This window comes from Polypterus senegalus, chromosome 4, assembly GCF_016835505.1.
Source record: "Polypterus senegalus isolate Bchr_013 chromosome 4, ASM1683550v1, whole genome shotgun sequence".
NCBI classification, from domain to species: Eukaryota; Metazoa; Chordata; class Cladistia; order Polypteriformes; family Polypteridae; genus Polypterus; species Polypterus senegalus.
Window position 1 is genome coordinate 63,156,071 of NC_053157.1, and position 20,654 is coordinate 63,176,724.

Consider the following 20,654-nt stretch of genomic DNA (forward strand, 5'->3'; position numbering starts at 1 on the left):
TTTAACATATTTCTTTCTCTGCTTAATCTTTCTAAACAGAAAATTGAAAAGGAGTAATTTTATGTTGTTGGAGGAAGGGTATTCTTTTTTGATTTTTGCTTTAGTGAAATGATTAACTTGTTTTACTGAAGGCTGTCAGGAATGGTGTTGAAGATCTTAAAAGTACAGTGTCAATGTTCATAAGAAGGACTTCAACAGAATATTCATCTAATTTTGATTGTTTCACGGTTTATTTTGAATAATCCATTTAACAGAAGGATCAACTCCTCTCTGTGACACCTTGGCAAATGCTGACATCAGTTTAATCAAACTGGTGTCATCAGCAACATTAAGCAGTTTCTAAAAGATGATTCCTTTATTCATTGTATAGATTTGACACAATTCAGGCCTTGTTCCAGCCTGAATGGTGTCAACAAGAAAATCAGTTGTAGACTTTGAATACCAATGCGACTGTACCTCAATTGCAGCATAATTAAAGAAGAGAAACTATGTTTTGATAAATATTTTTTAAATAGTATCACGGTTGCTGCTTCCTCTATAAATATTTATGAATAGTCTATTGAGTGATTTCCCCATTTACAATTTTCTATGATAAGGATATTAGTATTCTAGTCCTTTTCTAGATTCTTTATTTCCCCAATGTTCATTTAAACTCAGGATCCAATTGATGCCCTGTCACTCAAGTTGATTTATTTTTGAAAGTAAATGCTTGAATTAATAACCTCATGAAATTTTATTTTACAGCCAAACTGGAAATGTAAGGACATTGATTTTCCCTCTGATGTACATAAATGAGGTAAGAAAATATTGACACATATGCTATCTGAAATGTTATTTTGAACATGGAAAAGAGAGAGTTGTCTGAGGAGATCAGAAAGAAAATTATACACAAGCATATTAATGTCAAAGACTATAAGACCATCTCCAAGCAGCTTGGCAGCTTTTGCAGACATTAGGTTTAAGGTCCAAGAGAAAATAGTCAACTTCCCTCGATACAGCTGCAACATGAAAATCAACCCCAAAATGGGCAGAAGGAGGATGAGAGTAAAAGACAAAAAGCCAAGGAAAACTTCCATAGAGACACAAGCTGAACTCCAAGGTCAAGATCCATCAGTGTCTCATTGCATCATCCATGCTTTTTGAGTGGCAGTGGGTTCAATAGAGGAAGTTCCAGGAGGATTCCATTGTTGAAAGAAAAACATAAAACAGCCAGACTGGAATTTGCTAAAATTCGTATTGACAAGTCACAATATTTCTGCAAGAATGCCATTTGGAGGTTTTTGGCAAGTCACATCAGCTCAATGTCCACAAAAAATGAAGCTTTTAAAGAAAAGCACACCATACTACTATGAAACATGGAGGAGGTTTGGTTGTGTTTTAGGGCTTCTTTGCTGCATTTGGAATGGGGTGCCTTGAGTTTGTGCAAGGAACAATGAAATTTCAAGGCATTCTGGAGAGAAATGTACGTCCAATGGCTAGGAACAAAACATTGAACTATTCTGAAGCGGAGTTCTATGAGCCCTAATTTGAATCCTGTTGAACATCTTTGGAAAAACTGAAGCATGGAGTCTGAAGAAGGCGCCCTTCAAACCTGTCAAAGCTGGAGCAGTTTGCTCAGGAAGATTTGGCAAAACTACTTGTTGAGAGGTGCAGAAGTTATATTGAGAGCTGGAAGAATCACTTGTTTGTAGTGCTTACCTCCAAAGTTTGTGCAACAAAATATATGGTTAATTGTCCCATCTTTTTTGTCCATGCGATTTCCATTTGTGTAATTTTTTGAAATATTCTGTTGAATCAAAAGTTTGAAGCAAAGTCTGACTTTTGTTAAATATGGAATAAGCAATGATGGATGTCTGTTACTTTTGTCAGTTTCAAATTATTTTAAAGACAATTGTGAGTTCTTTTTTCATGGAGGAGTATCAACAAATTTGTCCACATCTAAGTAAAAGCATAGTCATGAAAAAAAAGATTTATGTAGTTTTGCGTCAGACCAGTGCAGTACACCAACACCAGTCAGCTGGTACGTGAGGGAACAAACAAACAAATGAGCAAAACAAATTCCAGCACTCCATTTCACGGTGCTCTTGCTGTGATACTCTGCTCCAGTCTTTGCAAACTGAAGTCTTTCAAAGCTCACATTGGTCATTTTTTTTGTTTGTGCCATCATTTTTAGAACAGTTGTACATATTGGCAGACTGTGACAGAATAATATATAATGAAGACAAATTTTAATAATTATTAATAATAAAATACAAGTATTAAACATATTTTAGTATTAAAAATAAATACAGTATTAGGATGAAGTTAGAAATACAAATATGCTTAAGGTTATCCAAACTGTGATGTGACATGACAATAATGACTCTATAAAACATAAAGACTCAACCTTCACAATTGACTTTGAGCTAGTTTCCTTTTTTTTGACCAGTTGTTATAAGTACCGTACCTGCTTCTTTTGATCTAGATTAATATGTAACTGTATTTTTTTTGTTGTCAATTAAAAATATGGAAATGTTAGGCTTCAGGGATAAGAGTTTAAAAAAAAATCTAACTTTTGGTTATGCCTAGTAAGAGTTTAGTCCTTAACAATTTAAGATTGAAACAAAATGGGGATATTTCAAAATATTTCAATTCTTTAGTGTGGGCATATTTAAATATCACAGAAGTACAATGTCCTTGTCTTATTAATTAAGAGCAAGACATGCATAGTGCCATTGTTAAAAGCTGTAATATTATGTAGCAAATCCATGAATGCAGAACTTGGAGTATGTTCATGAATAAAACAAAATCTAAAGTATTAATCACTATTTATTGCAAAATGGATCATGCCAGACTGCTGACCTCTAAATCTAGTTGAATATATAAAGTTGAGAGACGCCATTCAGAGAGGTCTGACAGTTCTTACACTTTACATTAACATGGGAAAATTGTGGAATTTATATGAAAAACGTAAGTTTTAGTGTTTGTGCAGCTAAGATATTGTACAGCAGTCATATTCAAAGGACATTGCTGAACCATCTTTGTTAAACACACAATTTATCACATTACACAATATACACATCCACACATTTGTATGAAATCTTAATTTTCTTGAGAATCTACCACATGGAATAACCTTAATAATAGACCGTTCATATTCTTAAGAAAACTGTTTAACTTTGACCATTTTTGAACTCAAAATTAAACTTTAGGGATGCCAACAATTTACTTGCTTTATTAAACCACATAACAGGTTTCAGTGGTGGTAATGCAGTTACACTGGTTTCTCTAATAACCAATTAGCATGTAAATATGATTAATTAAGGATCAGCTAAGGGAGCTCATCATTGATTCACTGGAGTGATGCATACTGACAACTAGGCTTTGCAGTCATATATATAATAAATTATAAACCCATCAGTTCCAGCAGCAGTAGTCATTTGCAACATTATTAATATCCTTACTATATTTTTAATAATTTAATGGTCCTTTATAAAATAAATCAATTTCTATTAAAATACAAACAATTCTGGGTGATTACACACTAGTATATACATACACCATTAGTGGACACATTTGTATGAAATCATCAACTACATACACTCACTGTTTGTTATGTTACAGTATTGAAGTAGTGCATCTTTGATGTCTTAAACGGATGGTTAATATTCCTGGAATTGTTAACCTGCGAATTTTACAGAATTTAATTATGTGAAAAAGAGATATTGTCTCTAGTTGCTGTAAAACAAAAGAAATACTATGCATATCTGGAATCCTCTTTCGTTGTAATATCAAGTCCTTGCAAAGTTAATATAAACATAAAAAAAAACATGCAAAACGCCAGTGTTGGTTTGCAGTTAATAGCTTGAAAGGGTAGGGTAGTGTTGGTTCTAAAAAGGTTGCAGAACAGCATAGATGATAGTTTGTTTGGCTAGTAGTCAGTGGCATTGTGGTTCAAGTCCTACCTGTATTTTCTTTTTTTTTTTTTTTTTTTTTTGAAACTATTTATGTTTATTTACACTGTTTGCTCTTTACTTCCATCTTTTTCTTTTATATTAAGATGATTTTATTGTCTGGAAGCCCAATAGTAACTTTCGATTTCCATGACATTTTCCACCACTGTTTGCTGTATTTTGCAGTATAACTAATTATATTAGTATTGCTTGTAAACAGATGAGGGTTTGTGTCCCAGGTCCTCCATGCATGGAATTTTCATGTTCTCCGCATGTCTGCATGGGTTCCTTCTGGATGCTCCAGTTTCCTCCCACTGTCCAAAGATTTGCAGGTTAGGTGAATTGACAGTCCTCAATTGGCTGTAATGTTTGTATGGTGAGTGTGTGTATGTCCGCCCTACAATAAACTAGTGCCTTGTCCAGCGTTTGTTCCTGCATTTTTCTCTATACTAGCTGGGATAGATTCCAGCCCCCTCCCATGACCCTGGTCTGGATTAAGTGGGATAGAAAATGAAAAATTTACTAATTGGATCACCATTCTCCCTTAATAAATCAGCACTATCGCTGTCTCTATGTACAGTATCTATCCTCCATTGTTCTTAATTAGTTCACATGTCTGACTTGATACAGGAGAATTATATATATATATTTTTTTATTTGTCACTATGTAGTATGTTTTAAAGTTGTTAAACTGCTTAAACATCCACCCTAATGGCAAGTTATCAGTTGTTTTTTGTGAACAAGGCACTGTTTTTTTATTGTGTCGTATACCAGTTATTTTCCTTGGAGAATAAAAACTTCTTTACATTCCTGGAAAAATGATAATCAATTTTAAGTTTTTTTTCCTTTTTATTGCTTTGCAAAGAAGTGGTAATTGTTATGGAAGGCATTATACCAAACATACCAAAATTGTAAATTATAATGCTGATAAAATTGCCTGTTGTTTATCTCTAAATATGCTTAGCTGCTTTTTGATTCTATTCTGTCATGCTATCAAGTCATGCTGACCTGACATAATTCTGTCCTTCTCTGTTTCTCACAGAGTGTTGTAATTGATGCCACATCAGCAGACAAGGTCAGATCAGTTGTTAACCAGGCCAATGTGGTTATGAATATCCCATTTATGATTATGGCGCTGGGGATTATTTTTGGAGTTCTCTTCATTGCGTTGGTCTGTAAGGCACGGACCTCAGAGGTATGTTCTACAGGATGTTTTTTGTAATATTTCAGTCTTAAAAGCACTTCACACAGTTGCATGGCCCCTTCAGCAGGTGTACTGGTCTAATGACTTTCATAAAGATAAGATTACAAAAGAAAGCTTTCCTTAAAGTTCATTCACATATTTTTTCTTTTAAATATTTCATATTGCGTAATTTATTTTTTATACTGTGTAACAAATGTATAAATTTATCAGGAATTCACTTTAGATCACTGTCAGTTCCTTACTGTAAGGCACTTTGAATTTTTACTGGACACTTTATACCATAAGCTAACTACAGCTGAACTAAAATCAAATAGATTAAAAAAAAACATGCAGGATAATTAATATATAGGCAAATGGCACTGACATGGTGGCTGTACTATGACAGGTATAGCTAGAATAATAGTTTCAGTATTTTCTTTCCACATAGAGCTTGTAGCAGCGCTGCACAGAATGTCAACTACTGTATGTTTGCTTAATGTTCCTGATTGTTGTGTTTTTTGTATGTGTTTTTTTTGTGTATAAACCTGCCTAAATATGCCTTAAAAAGGAGTTTCCTTGCTGCGAAGATAGCAAGGATGACACTAAGCACTGCACGTGACCCTTGAGGAGGTGGGGCTTCCTGTTGTTTCTGCGTTGTTAGGACGACGTGCTTTAAAAAGCAGAAGAAAAAGGAAAGATGGATCAGCTTCCTCATTACCACCAAACAAACAACATTCGTCTATTCAAGCACTGCTATTGTTGTGTCAAGGATGATCTACGGATCATCACTGTTTCTCTGATTGCACATGGTAGTAAGGAATCAGGACTTTTCATCCCCATTTTCCATGGCTGCCATACTATAAACCCAGAGTCATCGTTGAGACTGATGATCGATACTTTTAAATACACTATTTGGAGACGGGTTTTCTGGTATCTTATTTTCATTTTTGTTGTTTCGGACTTGGCCGGTCTTCATGCTTTTTTTTTATCTTAACAGTAGCTGTGATTTCCTTGAACTTTTTTTCCTATTGTTTATGTTTGTTTGTCTGATGTTATGTAATTTATGTTGGTTTGGGGGGTTTGAGATAAGGAGGCAGGGGCTGCGTCTGTTTTTTTTGTCTTTTTTTTTTTTTTTCCCCCTGACACTATATATATACTGCGGTGGGCTGGCACCCTGCCCAGGGTTTGTTTCCTACATTATGCCCTGTGTTAGCTGGGATTGGCAGACCACCGTGACCCTGTGTTAGGATATAGTGGGTTGGATAATGGATGGATGTATATATATATATATATATATATACACACACAGTGGTACCTCGGTATACATCTGCTTTGGAATAAGTCCAACTTGGTATACATCCTGTTTGGAAACGAAAAATTTTGCTTGGTATACGACCTTTGTTTGGAATATGACTCGCGTGCTACCTTTATTTACCTTCCTCGAGACAAAGCCACGACTGCCCACGAGCGTTAGTGCGCCAGTTGCTAGCAATCAGTGAACAACCAGCGCTATAACTCTCTGTGAGTTTTCACGTGTGTGGTATAGTGGGTCCACAGCTCCTGTCAAAGCCCAGTTTTAAAATAAATAATCACCGCGCTCACAGCTTGGTGAGGGGGCATGGTGGTTTTGTGGCTGAAGTGGTTCTCAGGGCGATTCGCAATGTGGGTGTTTCTCACCAAAGTGCACAGGTGATAGACCATCTGCATTCGTGATTGTTCCCGGTGCAGCTTATCTTGATAAATAGAAGCGCGAGTCGGCTAGAAGGGGAAGAAAAATAAAGAATGGACAGGAGGTAGCGAGAGAGAGTGAGTGAGTGAGAGCATGCATGAAGTGGCTGAAGTAGGCAAAGTGAAGGTCAGCTGCAAGTAGGGCGACTCCCCTGTTGGGAAGCAGGGAGGCCGCCAGGTAAAAAGGCACCGTTCTTCTTCTTGTTTTTTTTTTTTTTAAAAATGCTTCCTGCTGTATTTTAACCTCGTTGTTTTTAAGAAGACTTTTTTCTATTGTTTTTAACCTTCATGTTTCACTTCTGATTTTATGGATTATTTATTGGAACTTTGGAGACTGCACTTTAATTTGAACACCTTGTTTTGTTGATTGTTTTAATAAAAGCACTTTGCACTTTTTCACCATCCCCTTGCTTTGTTCTTACCAATGAGGTTAGCAGTGAGGCACATTACCAACGGTGTAGGGTTCAAGGGCTCCCCGACAGCAGTTGGGAGCATACAGCAAACCTGCATCATCACAACGTGATGATAGGATTTTTTTTCATGGCAACGGATTCATTTTCCCATTTTTTCTTATGGGAAAAATTAGTTTGGTATAAGTCCAAGGACCTGGAATGGATTAAGGACGTATACCAAGGTACCACTGTATACAGTGCATCCGGAAAGTATTCACAGCGCATCACTTTTTTCATATTTTGTTATGTTACAGCCTTATTCCAAAATGGACTAAATTCATTTTTTTCCTCAGAATCCTACACACAACACCCCATAATGACAATGTGAAAAAAGTTTACTTGAGGTTTTTGCAAATTTATTAAAAATAAAAAAAACTGAGAAATCACATGTACATAAGTGTTCACAGCCTTTGCTCAATACTTTGTCGATGCACCTTTGGCAGTAATTACAGCCTCAAGTCTTTTTGAATATGATGCCACAAGCTTGGCACACCTATCCTTGGCCAGTTTCGCTCAATCCTCTTTTCAGCACCTCTCAAGCTCCATCAGGTTGGATGGGAAGCATCGGTGCACAGCCATTTTAAGATCTCTCCAGAGATGTTCAATCGGATTCAAGTCTGGGCTCTGGCTGGGCCACTCAAGGACATTCACAGAGTTGTCCTGAAGCCACTCCTTTGATATCTTGGCTGTGTACTTAGGGTCGTTGTCCTGCTGAAAGATGAACCGTGCCCCAGTCTGAGATCAAGAGCGCTCTGGAGCAGGTTTTCATCCAGGATGTTTCTGTAAATTGCTGCAGTCATCTTTCCCTTTATCCTGACTAGTCTCCCAGTTCCTGCCACTAAAAAACATCCCCACAGCATGATGCTGCCACCACCATGCTTCACTGTAGGGATGGTATTGGCCTGGTGATGAGCGGTACCTGGTTTCCTCCAAACGTGACACCTGGCATTCACACCAAAGAATTCAATCTTTGTCTCATCAGACCAGAGACCAGAATTTTGTTTCTCATCGTCTGAGAGTCCTTCAGGTTCCTTTTGGCAAACTCCAGGTGGGCTGCCATGTGCCTTTTACTAAGGAGTGGCTTCCGTCTTGCCACTCTAGCATACGTGCCTGATTGATGTATTGCTGCAGAGATGGTTGTCCTTCTGGAAGGTTCTCCTCTCTCCACAGAGGACCTCTGGAGCTCTGACAGAGTGACCATCGGGTTCTTGGTCACCTCCCTGACTAAGGCCCTTCTTTCCCGATCACTCAGTTTAGATGACCAGTCAGCTCTAGGAAGAGTCCTGGTGGTTTCGAACTTCTTCCACTTACAGAGGATGGAGGCCACTGTGCTCATTGGGACCTTCAAAGCAGCAGAAATTTTTCTGTACCTTCTCCAGATTTGTGCCTCGAGACAATCCTGTCTCGAAGGTCTACAGGCAATTCCTTTGACTTCATGCTTGTTTTGTTCTCTGACATGAACTGTCAACTGTGGGACCTTATATAGACAGGTGTGTGCATTTCCATATCATGTCCAATCAACTGAATTTGCCACAGGTGGACTCCAATTAAGCTGCAGAAACATCTCAAGGATGATCAGTGGAAATAGGGTGCACCTGAGCTCAATTTTGAGCTTCATGGCAAAGGCTGTGAATACTTATGTACATGTGCTTTCTCAATTTTTTTATTTGTAAACTTTTTTCATGTTGTCATTATGGGGTATTGTGTGTAGAATTCTGAGGAAAAAAATGAATTTAATCCATTTTGGAATAAGGCTGTAACATAACAAAATATGAAAAAAGTGATGCGCTGTAATACTTTCGGATGCACTGTGTGTGTATATATATATATATATATATATATACAGTAGGACCTCGGTTCGTTCCAAAACTCTGGTCGTAAACCGATTTGGTCGTGAACCGAAGCAACTTCCCCCATAGGACTGTATGTAAATATAATTAATCCGTTCCAGACCATATGAACTGTATGTAAATATACATATTTTTTAAGTTTTTAAGCACAAATATAGTTAATTAAACCACAGAATGCACAGCATAATAGTAAACTAAATGTAAAAACATTGAATAACACTGAGAAAACCTTGAACAACAGAGAAAACTAACAATGCAATAGTTTGCACTATAGCGCTACCAACCACCAGCTAAAAGCACTTTTTAAATTTTTTTTTTAAGCACAGGGAAAAAAATGAACATTTGAAAAAATCCGTAATTTAATACACCACCAAGAAAAATAACATTGCAACAATGCACACTACGAACAGATCGCTGGAAACAGAAATGAAAACAAAATCAAGCCCAGTGCATTCTTTAATTGCCTTCCTAAATTAATGCGTCCAGCTCTCTCTCGCGCTGCCTGTGTGTCTGCATCTTGGGCTGCCTCTGTGTGTGTGTGTGTGTGTGTGTTTGTGTGTGTTGTGCGCTGCTCTCTCTGGTGCTGCCTCTTTGTGTGTGTGTGCGTCTCTCTCGCACTGCCTGTGTGTGTGCGCATGTGCGCCTCTCTGCGCTGCCTGTGTGTATGCGCGCGCGCCTCTCTTGCGCTGCCTGTGTGTGTGCGCGCGCGCCTCTCTTGCGCTGCCTGTGTGTGTGCGTGTGCCTCTCATGTGCTGCCTGTGTGTGTGCGTGTGTGTCGCGCTCTCTCTCTCTTGTCTTGCTCGCTGCACAGGAAATGCGCAGGGAGAGACTGAACATGTACAAACTGAAAGGGATACTGGCTTGTTCGTATACCGAGTGTGTGGTTGTGAACCGAGGCAAAAGATTGGCAAACTTTTTGGTCGTAAACTGAGTTGTACGTGTACCGGGATGTTCGTGAATATATATGTATATATATATATTGTGTGTGTGTGTGTGTGTGTTGTGTATGTGTGTATGTATATATATATATATATATATATATATATATATATATATATATATATATATATATATATATATATATATATATATATTTAGTGGCATCAGCCCCGGCCGGGACGCCCAGGAGGACCGGAGGAGGGCTTGTACCTCCTCCAGACCGCAAGGGGGCGACTGCCCTGGTTATGTTGGTGGCCACGGGTAAAGGGCTTGGAAGCCCAGCCCTGTAGGGACCCGTGGCCACCACCAGGCGGCGCCCCGGTGCCTGTAGAAGTCTGGAGCCCAGCACTTCCGCCACACCAGGAAGTGCTGGGGGGAAGAAGACAGGGGACACCCACACGCCACACTGGGTTGTGTCTTCGGAGGAATTCCGGGAAGCAGCTGGAGCCCATCCGGGTTCCTATTTAAGGGGCCGCCTCCCTTCAGTCGAGAGCGGAATTCGGGTGGAAGAGAGACGGAGCTGGAGAGAGGATTGGAGGCAGCCAGGGGAAAGGCACAAGGACTGTGAGGCCTGGACATTTGGGGGAGCGGTGCAGGAGGCATCATCATAAACTTCTCTTAATCTTAAAATCGTTTAATTTACTAGTTTCTCAAATCTCATCGTAACTAAAGTAGTACGTTAAATGCTTTGTTTTGTATTTGATGTTCTATGTGCTCTATGTGTGTGAATCACTATGTGCTTCTCAAACCGGCTTTTTCTACCTCCGACAGGACACAGAATCCATTACATTCATGATATTACAGCTCTCTGAATAACTAAAATACTGAGATGTATACGTGATATAATTTTCAGGAGCATGTTATTAAACATGGGATCACGGTGGCGCAGTGATTGTGCGCGACCTCCGATAAAATAATTAATTGCAGCAGTACTATCTCTTTCAAACGTACTAACCTCCAATTCCTTTACTTCCTTTTCTTTCTCCAAATACCCAATCACCACACAACCAGCTCTGTAAGAAACGTTAAGCCATCTGTAAGCATAGAACGCCAGTTTTTCAAAACTTTTAAGGAACATTGAAATATCTTCGTAGTACATGTTTAATTATTCTGTCCTTCACGCCAGTCCCAGTGAAGCATACAGTGCAAAGCATGCAAGAACAATCCGTGAACGGAGTGCCAGATCCTTACTAGTGTAGTGACACCGTGTCCTTTAATTATTAACAATATGGATTATTTAAATAAAGTTAAAGTTTTATTTGTATAATATAATAAACATATTTTGCTGCATTTCATCTTAAAAATGATATCTTCATATGTAAATACGCGCTTTATAAATTAGCTCAGGTTGTGCAATATTATAACTGTATCGCAAGTTTACAGTGAGGTGATTGTACTTATAAGTACAAACAGTTCTACAAGGAGCAGTTGATGGACTGATTGATTGCATTTAGAGCTCTTGGGATGAAACTGTTTCTGAACCGCAAGGTCTGTACAGTAAAGGTTTTGAAGCGTTTGCCATGTGAGAAGCAGTTCAATAGACAGCATAGCTGAGGCAGCGTGTCCTTGGTGCTGTATACTGATAATTCTCTTTCCAATCAGCTGCTCCGAGTGGTGCAGTGAGAGTAATATGGAAAAAGATGATCCGCTGTGGCAACCCCTAACGGGAGCAGCTGAAAGAAGAAGAGGAAGGTTCAATGAGAGTAACAACGCTAAAGCAGCTATGGTATTTAGAATAGTTTGACCATTCTGTGGACCATTATATTGTTACAGGTTAATTACAATCACATGCATTAAACTAATAAACAATATACGCTTAATTTCAATATATTTATAAAGCCGCGTCAGTAATGTGGATCTGAAACAGAAAGATAAACCACACGGGAACAGTAGCATGAGAATGCAGTTAGACTTTTTTTAAGAACAATGCAGCTGCTCCAGACGTAAAGGCGAAAGTCCAGCATCATCCTGCCAATCACCTGTCCTTCAAAGAAACAGCACGGCTTACAGAGCTCGCCAACGCTACACCGTCCAGATCTAAACACTAGCGTGGTGTATGTGCCCAAAAAAAGTCTAACTGCATTCTCGTACCATTGCTCGCATAATAAAGTGCCAGCAGGTATTTTTTGTGGCATTACACGTGTAATTTGGTCGTGTTCACGCTCACCCTGATCTGACACTGCTGTTTTCAAATAAAGATGCACTATAACAGACATGAACTTAGATCGGAGAAAACAGAAGCCCTCCCCGCAAGAAGCATCCACTCACATATAAGAACAACGCAGCTACTCCAGGCGTAAAGGCGAAAGTCCGGCGTCATCCTGCCAATCATCTGTCCTTCAAAGAAACAGCACAGCTTACAGAGCTCACCAATGCTGCACCATCCAGATCTAAACTCTAGTGTGGTGTATGTGCCCAAAAAAAGAACAATGCATTGAGTATGAATAAAAAAAATAGCTTATAGTGAGTCTTGAATTTACCCTTATAAACTAAAAAAGAAAGGTTAGCATTTGATTTGTAGTTGAGTTAAAACGCACTTCAAATTACTAGTATACTGTAACTCAGAGAACGTTAAGAACAAAATAAATATAAACTCCCTTTTTTTCAATTGGAAGCATGTAGGTTTGTCAAATTCAGCTGCGATGTAATTTTTAGTATTGAATGGAGGTTGTACTTTATTATTTAACTTCATGTTTGAATCCTTTGACATACCACGTCATAAATTAAATTTCAAATCCAGACATATGTACCTTGATTTCTGGTGACATAAATAAGTAATTTATTTTATAAATCTCACCTTCCCATCAGTCTCTCAAACAAAGAAGATACATAGTCAGAGTAGGTCCATGTTATGTAACATTCCATATCACAATGAACACATTAATAAGAGTAAAAAAATGAAAAACAATAAAAAAACGTTTTTGAAATGGCATAAAACACATATAAATGAATAACTTTGGCAGATACAATTAAAATAGCACAATAAGTACAGTACATAAATTTTTAGTAATTAATAATTTAACCATCCATGAGTTGAAAGGTGCCCTCCCCAGGGCTGTTTTCTTCCTTTCGCTCAGTGCTGCCTGCGTACCTAATAATTTCCCATACCCCATAAATTGGATAATGTGAGTTTGAAGTTGTTACATTATGAACATCAAAAATGTGCTAAAGTTGCTGGCTTGCCTCCCTGTTTCTTTTGAAATGTTCTGTCTGAAATGTGGCAGAAAAATAAATCGTGCATTAAACTATTATGGAGTTTTTTTTTCTTCTTATACCTTTGTCTTTTTTTCTGGAAAACCTTGTATAGTTCCTAAAAAAACAGATTTCTGTTCCACTGTTTGCTGCAACATGCGCTGGAGAAAATATGGTACAACTTCTTTACTGGTCGAAATTTACATTTGTTAAGAATGACTCTTATTGTGGTGAATTATTTTTGTATTTGTATTGACATTAGTCTTTTTAACACTAGAATTACCAGAGCCTATGAAAAAACTCGTAATTCCGTCCCACCTTAAATGGCTTCTTAAATCCCTTCACACCTCTCCACCAGCATCCTTTGTCTTCTAAATGTGCTGATAAAGAGAAGCTTGGAGCAGCCGGCTATTCCATCCCCCCACCTAGAATGTGCACGAACTTCTCTCAGCTCATGCCTTGATTGAGTATCTGGGAGTGAAGTGGAGTTTTACAGTGGAAATAATAGATCGTTATTTGGAACACACGCATTTCATGTCTGTCCCGTTTCTACAGTAATCTGTGTAAACACATTGTTAAAACAGAAACGTTTTTTTATATTCTAGTAGTAGATGACAAAATGTAGGCATAAACTATATAATGTATGAAGCCTGAAGTCCAAATATCAAAGAAACATTTTCACAAGAATAACACAATTGCGCTTTTATTCAAAAATATAACTGCAGAAACAAAAATCCGCCTTAACATGTGACATTGACAGCCATTTATTGTAACTGCCTCCGTGGTTCAATAGAATCAGTTCCTGCTTGGGAATCAAAAGGTTGTGAGTTCGATCCTGCGCCACTCCATTTTGAGAAGTAAACTGTTCTTAGTCTTACTATTTTAGAATAAAAGCATACATTTGATTTCGGTCTGTGACAGCCGGTGCAATTTATGATCCTTGCAAAGGTTAGCTTTTTTTTTTTTTTTATTAACTTTTCATTCCCTCAGCCGCGTTCAGAATCAATCCATACAAGCCCATCTGACACGGCTGTTTTCACATAAAGACGCTATAGCTCTGCAGTGTACCACGATGCATACTAAAGCCCCCAGGTTGCTGACACACAAGCGCTGGCGAAGCTGCCTTCTTCGTATCTCACCGTCACTTGATTTTCTTTTTATTCAGTTTTATTGAGTGTTCCTGCCAGTCCCCGCATGTTGCTGTACGCTGTTTCTTTTGTACTCCAGGACATGCAGAGGAAAGAATGGTAAAGAGCAGTAACTTCGGCGCTATATGCAATAATCAGACACTCCCCATCTGCCCGTTGTTTTGTTATACTTTTACACCAACATATGTTCCTGTGTTTGAGCATGCTCAAAAAATACACGTGTAATGCCACGAAAAATAACTAATGCAATATTATTTGAAAACGAACAACGTCAGATCGGGTGTGAATTTATGCAGGAACTGGAAATTCTCTAATGTGAGACCTTCCCCCAGGGAAGAAAGTACAGTGTCAGGTGCTCATTCAGTGTAACAGGAACCATAGCACAGAGAGGTGTGTACACTGCAACAAGTACACGTGTCGTAAATGTAGGAAGGACGGTCCTTGGGTGTCTGGGAACTGTTAATATTTGAATGTGATGATTTTATATAGCACGGAATGGAAATCAGCACTTCTTAGCATTGCACCATGCAAGCTGTCGTAGCAATCGCCTACTGTAACTTGCTTTCTTTTTTCTTCGGCTGTACAGGTAGTCTTGAATAAAAGTGCACTTGTTTTGTTTGCGAAATGAAGTGTCTGCGTGCACTTTTCGTGGCATTACACATGTATTTTTTGAGCATGCCCGTTTGAGCAGTATAAAAAGTATTGAAAAGTATAACAAAACAACGGGCAGATGGGGAGTGTCTGATTATTGCATATAGCGCCGAAGTTACTGCTCTTTACCATTCTTTCCTCTGCATGTCCTGGAGTACAAAAGAAACATCATACAGCAACATGCGGGGACTGGCAGGAACACTCAATAAAACTGAATAAAAAGAAAATCAAGTGACAGTGAGATATGAAGAAGGCAGCTTCGCCGGCATTTGTGTGTCAGCAACCTGGGGAGGGGGCTTTAGTATGCATTGTGGTACACTGCAGAGCTATAGCGCGTCTTTATGTGAAAACAGCCGTGTCAGATGGGGTTGTAAGGATTGATTCTGAACGCGACAGAGGGAATGAAAAGTGAATAAAAAAAAAAAAAAGCTAACCTTTACAAGGATCATAAATTGCGCCGGCTGTCACAGACCGAAATCAAATGTATGCTTTTATTCTAAAATAATAAGAATAAGAGCAGTTTATTTCTCAAAGCGGAGTGGCGCAGGATCAAACTCGCGACCTTTTGATTCCCAAGCGGGAACAGATTCTATTGAACCATGGAGGCAGTTACAATAAATGGCTGTCAATGTCGCATGTTAAGGCGGATTTTTGTTTCTGCAGTTATATTTTTGAATAAAAGCGCAATTGTTGTGTTATTCTTGTGAAAATGTTTCTTTGATATTTGGACTTCAGGCTTCATACATTATATAGTTTATGCCTACATTTTGTCATCTACTACTAGAATATAAAAAACGTTTCTGTTTTAACAATGTGTTTACACAGATTACTGTAGAAACGGAACAGACATGAAATGCGTGTGTTCCAAATAACGATCTATTATTTCCACTGTAAAACTCCACTTCACTCCCAGATACTCAATCAAGGCATGAGCTGAGAGAAGTTCGTGCACGTTCTAAATTGGTGGGGGGATGGAATAGCCGGCTGCTCCTAGCTTCTCTTTATCAGCACATTTAGAGGACAAAGGAAGAGGTGTGAAGGGATTTAAGAAGCGATTTAAGGTGGGACGGAATTACGAGTTTTTTCGTAGGCTCTGGTAATTCTAGTGTTAAGACACGGTTGCATCAGATTCTGTTATGCTTCTACAGCACCTCTCATCTTTTGGCCTAATGGCAGTTCAGCAGCTCCACCAAAGCAATATCCATTCTTTGATGATTACCAACTTGTGGCATATGTACTCTAGGAGCTGGAGAATGATACAGAGTACAAACTGGGCTATGATTTATTGACTCACCTTTTTGTAGCCCTCAAAGAAGTTAGGTTAGAACATAAGAAGGTTCACAAATGAGAAGGTAATTTAGCTCATAATGCTCTTTTGGTTGGGTAATAGCAAAGCTATTCCAATATTTTGACCTCAACCCAGGGTTATGTGTTTTTAGTATAGAATGGAATTTTAAAAACACGTTGAAAAACGTTAGTAAATGATATGCAGTAGATTAGATAAACTTTATTAATCCCAATGGGAAATTAGCAGAAGCATAAAAACAAGGAAAATAATAGACAATTTGTAAATAAAAGTAAATAATTAAATATAAATAAATAAATACATGTATTTTGTTCAGATATATCAAAATGGTATTTCAAAATGAACTTAACAAATGTCCCAGGAGGAAGCATTGAAATGCCTGATATCAGTTGGCAGAAAAGAGCCCCAGAGGTGCTTCTTAGCACACCTTGGTGGAATGAGCCTGTGGCTAAACGTGCTTCAAGAGAGTGCCTCCTGGAGGGGATGGAGGGTAATATTCATGATGGCATCCAATTTTGCCACCATCCACTTTTCTACTGCAGTTTTGCTTGTGACCAGTGTTAGCTTGTGTTGTGATGGAGCAGGCTTTCCTGATAAGTTTGTTCAGGCATTGTGCCTCTTTTGAGCTCAGGTTGCTTCCCCAGGAGGCTACAGAGCAGAACACCACACTGGCTACTATGGACTGATGGAACATTTCCAGTAGCTTGCAGTGCACATCAAAAGACCTGAGTCTCCTTAGCAAATACTGTCTGCTCAGAACCTTCTTATACAGAGCCATTGTGTTGTCATACCAGTCCAGGACCCCTAGGTACTAGTAGCTCTGCACCACCCACTTCCACATTCTTCCTCTGGATAGTGATAGGTCTCAGAGGCTCCTTGGTACACCTATAGTCAACCTCTAGCTCTTTTGTCTTGCTGCTGTTGAGTTGCAGTTTGTCTGTGCACAACAAGACAAAGTCCTCCATAACCTTCCTGTACTCTGATTCGTCTCCATTATTAATGAAGCCTATTATAGACAAGTCATCTGAAAATTTCAGTAGATGGCATATGCTGGTATTGTACTGGAAGTATGTTGTGTATAGGGTGAACAAGAAGGGAGATAGGACAGTTCCCTGAGATGCTTCAATATTACACATCACTATTTCTGACACACAGTCCTTTAGCCTCACCAACTGCTGCCTGTTGGTCAGGTAATCCTTGATCCAGGAGATTGTGGATTCATCAGGAGTCCAAGCCTTGAGTTTTTCACGCACTCAATGAAGTAGATAGATGTTAAAGGCATTGGAAAAGTCCAATAATATGATCCTGACTGTGGTGCTGGCTTTGTTCAAGTGGGAGTAGACTCTGTGGAGCATGTAGATGAGAGCATCTTCCACACCTATATGTGTCTGATAGGCAAATTGCAGAGGATCCAAATATTCTGAAACCAGGGGCCATAGCTGTTTTAGGACCAGCCTCTCAAAGTTCTTCGTGATGTACGAAGTAAGAGCAACTGGTCTGAAGTCCATGCTATCACTGGAATAACATTTCTTTGACACTGAGATGACATATGATGTTTTCCACAGCTGGAGAACCCTTTGCAAATTCAGGGAAAGGAAAAGCAGGACCCTGCAGAACTGTTTGGCACATGTTTCCAGCACCTTAGGGCTGATACTGTCCAGCCCTGAGGCCTTGTTTATGCAGAGTTTTCCCAACTCTCTCTTAACTTCATTAGTAGAGACACAAAATCTAGAAAGTTGAGAGGAGCTAGAGACCTCAGGTAAAATGATATTGTTGGAGAAGGTCATGCAGAGTGCAGATGCCAGTTGGGATTCTAGAACTTCTTCAACTCGCAGGTTATCAGTGTTTGGGGGAGAGCTGTACTGACAAGAATGAGTCAAACCTGTTGAAGAACTGGTTCAGTTTATTAGCTCTGCTCTTGCTCCCTTCCTCTCTATGTATAGTCCTCAATCCATTCCACACTTTTTTCATGTTGTTTTATTGTAACTTGAGCTCAAGTTTTTCTTTGTAGTGGGCATTCCCCTTTTAGAGATGCTTCTTCAGTTCTGACCTCATCCACTTGATTTCATCTTTATTTCCAGATAGATGTAATGTTAGGTAATGTGTGTTCCTGAATTATTTAAAATATTTTAGCAATTCATAAACTGAAAGAATATATATTTGGACTTGTGAGTTTGGGAAAAAACAAGTGTAATAGTTTTTCAATGTAAATGTTTTTATTTACTTTACCAGTCTATATTAAAAATGTAGATATTATTAAATGCTTAGTTTATCATATAAAATATTATAAATTAAAAGAGGTAAAACATTTTACAATACATGTGTCACTTAATTATAAAGATCTGTTATAAGTGAAAGTCCTTAAATGACTTTAAAGGTGAAAGTTTCATGGTTTCATCAAGAGCACTGCTGCAGTGTGGCAAGTTTTAGACGGTTGAGAAGTAGAGATGTCAAAATAAGTTGAATCAGGTCATGAATGTAGAGAAAGAGCCAGAAGAAATATTGTGTTTAACCCCAAGGATAGTGTTCTGGCATCTCAGCCATGCTCATTGATTTAAACAGCCTTTATGTAGGTAAACTGCCGGGAAAAGTTCTTATGTACTGAAAAATGAATATCTGAAAATGCTTTAAAGAAATGTAACTTTAAAAATAGTGCAGCCTTTTTAATGAACAGCATCTCAATACAACAAATAATGACTTACTGACAGTGGGGATGTGCCACAATCAATATACCATGTGAATGATGAGTAGCTTGAAAATACTTGGAATTACCTCTGATAGTCTTGTACCCTGAGTAGGGCTCATACTTGCCTTGTGCCTAATGCTACCAGTTACTGAAATAAGTGAATTCATTAAAAATATGGATGGATGACAATATATAAATTACTGGTTATGACTTAAAATTTTGACTCTGTACTGATATCACGTAGTTCAGGAGCCAACATCATGCTCAGAGAAAAGATTTTTACCACCGTGGACCAACGTGTCAGTTAAAGTGGGGATCACTGTGGGGATTCAAAATAAAGAGAAATATACTGGGGCCAGTGTAGGATATCATGGACCCTGGAATCTTAGCCCCCCACCTTGTTCTACCTGACTGAGTTAATAAACAGTTATCTATCAAAAAACATTACTTTTATAAGATAACCAGGTCAAATTAATATCAGTAAAATACTTACATTGTCAATAAAAAAACAGTCAAGAACAGCTACCTTAATCTCATTTGGGCTGTCACTAATATCGTTTTATGCATTCTTAGCAAGAAAGACTAGCTTCAAAATTGGCTGAGAAATCCCAAGATTTACTAAGGAGTACATGCACAACATACAAACAAATGTTTCCAGTTAGGGAAATGCTTCTTATTACTTGTCCCTAAATAAAGAGGATTCTTCTCTCCTTTGTCACACTAATGAGACAGTCTTTGCCTGACAAGTAGTAACACTTAACCGTTATTAAATTGCGTTATTAGTAATGCTAGAATATTATCTTTATCAGACACATTTGTTGCTGAAGTTTAAGCAATATCAAAATAGCAGTGCTGCTTACTTAATGTTTTAAATTGCTGTGATTGAAGACAAATGCTAAATTCAAATATACCGTATATGCTCCAATAGTGGCCCCTGGCGTTTATTTGCAAAACTAGCCTCTGCTCCCGACGCTTAATAGAGACCGGCTGCTATTACAGACCGGCCATTATAAAAAAAAAACAAAAAAAAACCTTCAGAACACAATATTTTTTTTGTGCGTCAGTACATGTAGGTACTCAAAAATATTGACTAATATTACAAACAGTTACTTTATTTGAATTTCACATGCTGCGTAAAACTGTTAAAGATAAATGGCAATGTTGTTCTGTACCTTTCGCTGCTATTCGTCGTCCGAATCTGCAAAGACGGCTTCGTTGTTACCTAGTTCACTATCGTCTTCCTCTTCTTCCAGGTTTGTCCATATTTTGGTCAACCCGGCACGAAAATGAAGCAGTTTTAGAAACCGGTATAGCCATATCTATACTAATAAAAGGCAAAGCCCTCACTCACTCACTCACTGACTGACTCACTGACTCATTACTTATTCTTCAACTTCCCGTGTAGGTAGAAGGCTGAAATTTGGCAGGCTCATTCCTTACAGCTTACTTACAAAAGTTGGGCAGGTTTCATTTCGAAATTCTACGCGTAATGGTCATAACTGGAACCTGTTTTTTCGTCCATATACTATAATAGACTTCTGCTCGATGCCCGTGGGAGGCGGAGTTACGCCTCCCACGTAATTTAGT

At 38.5% G+C, this 20,654-nt stretch overlaps 1 protein-coding gene across 1 annotated transcript in view; it reads left to right on the forward strand.

Annotated features, from left to right (window-relative positions):
* The window catches only part of LOC120527400 (lysosome membrane protein 2-like), a 140,802-nt gene that overhangs the window by 104,597 nt on the left and 15,551 nt on the right, over positions 1-20,654 (forward strand). The window contains exons 10-11 of the mRNA XM_039750775.1: positions 745-796; positions 4,975-5,127. Of these exons, the coding sequence (XP_039606709.1) occupies positions 745-796; positions 4,975-5,127 (205 nt within the window). The remainder of the gene's footprint in view (positions 1-744; positions 797-4,974; positions 5,128-20,654) is intronic.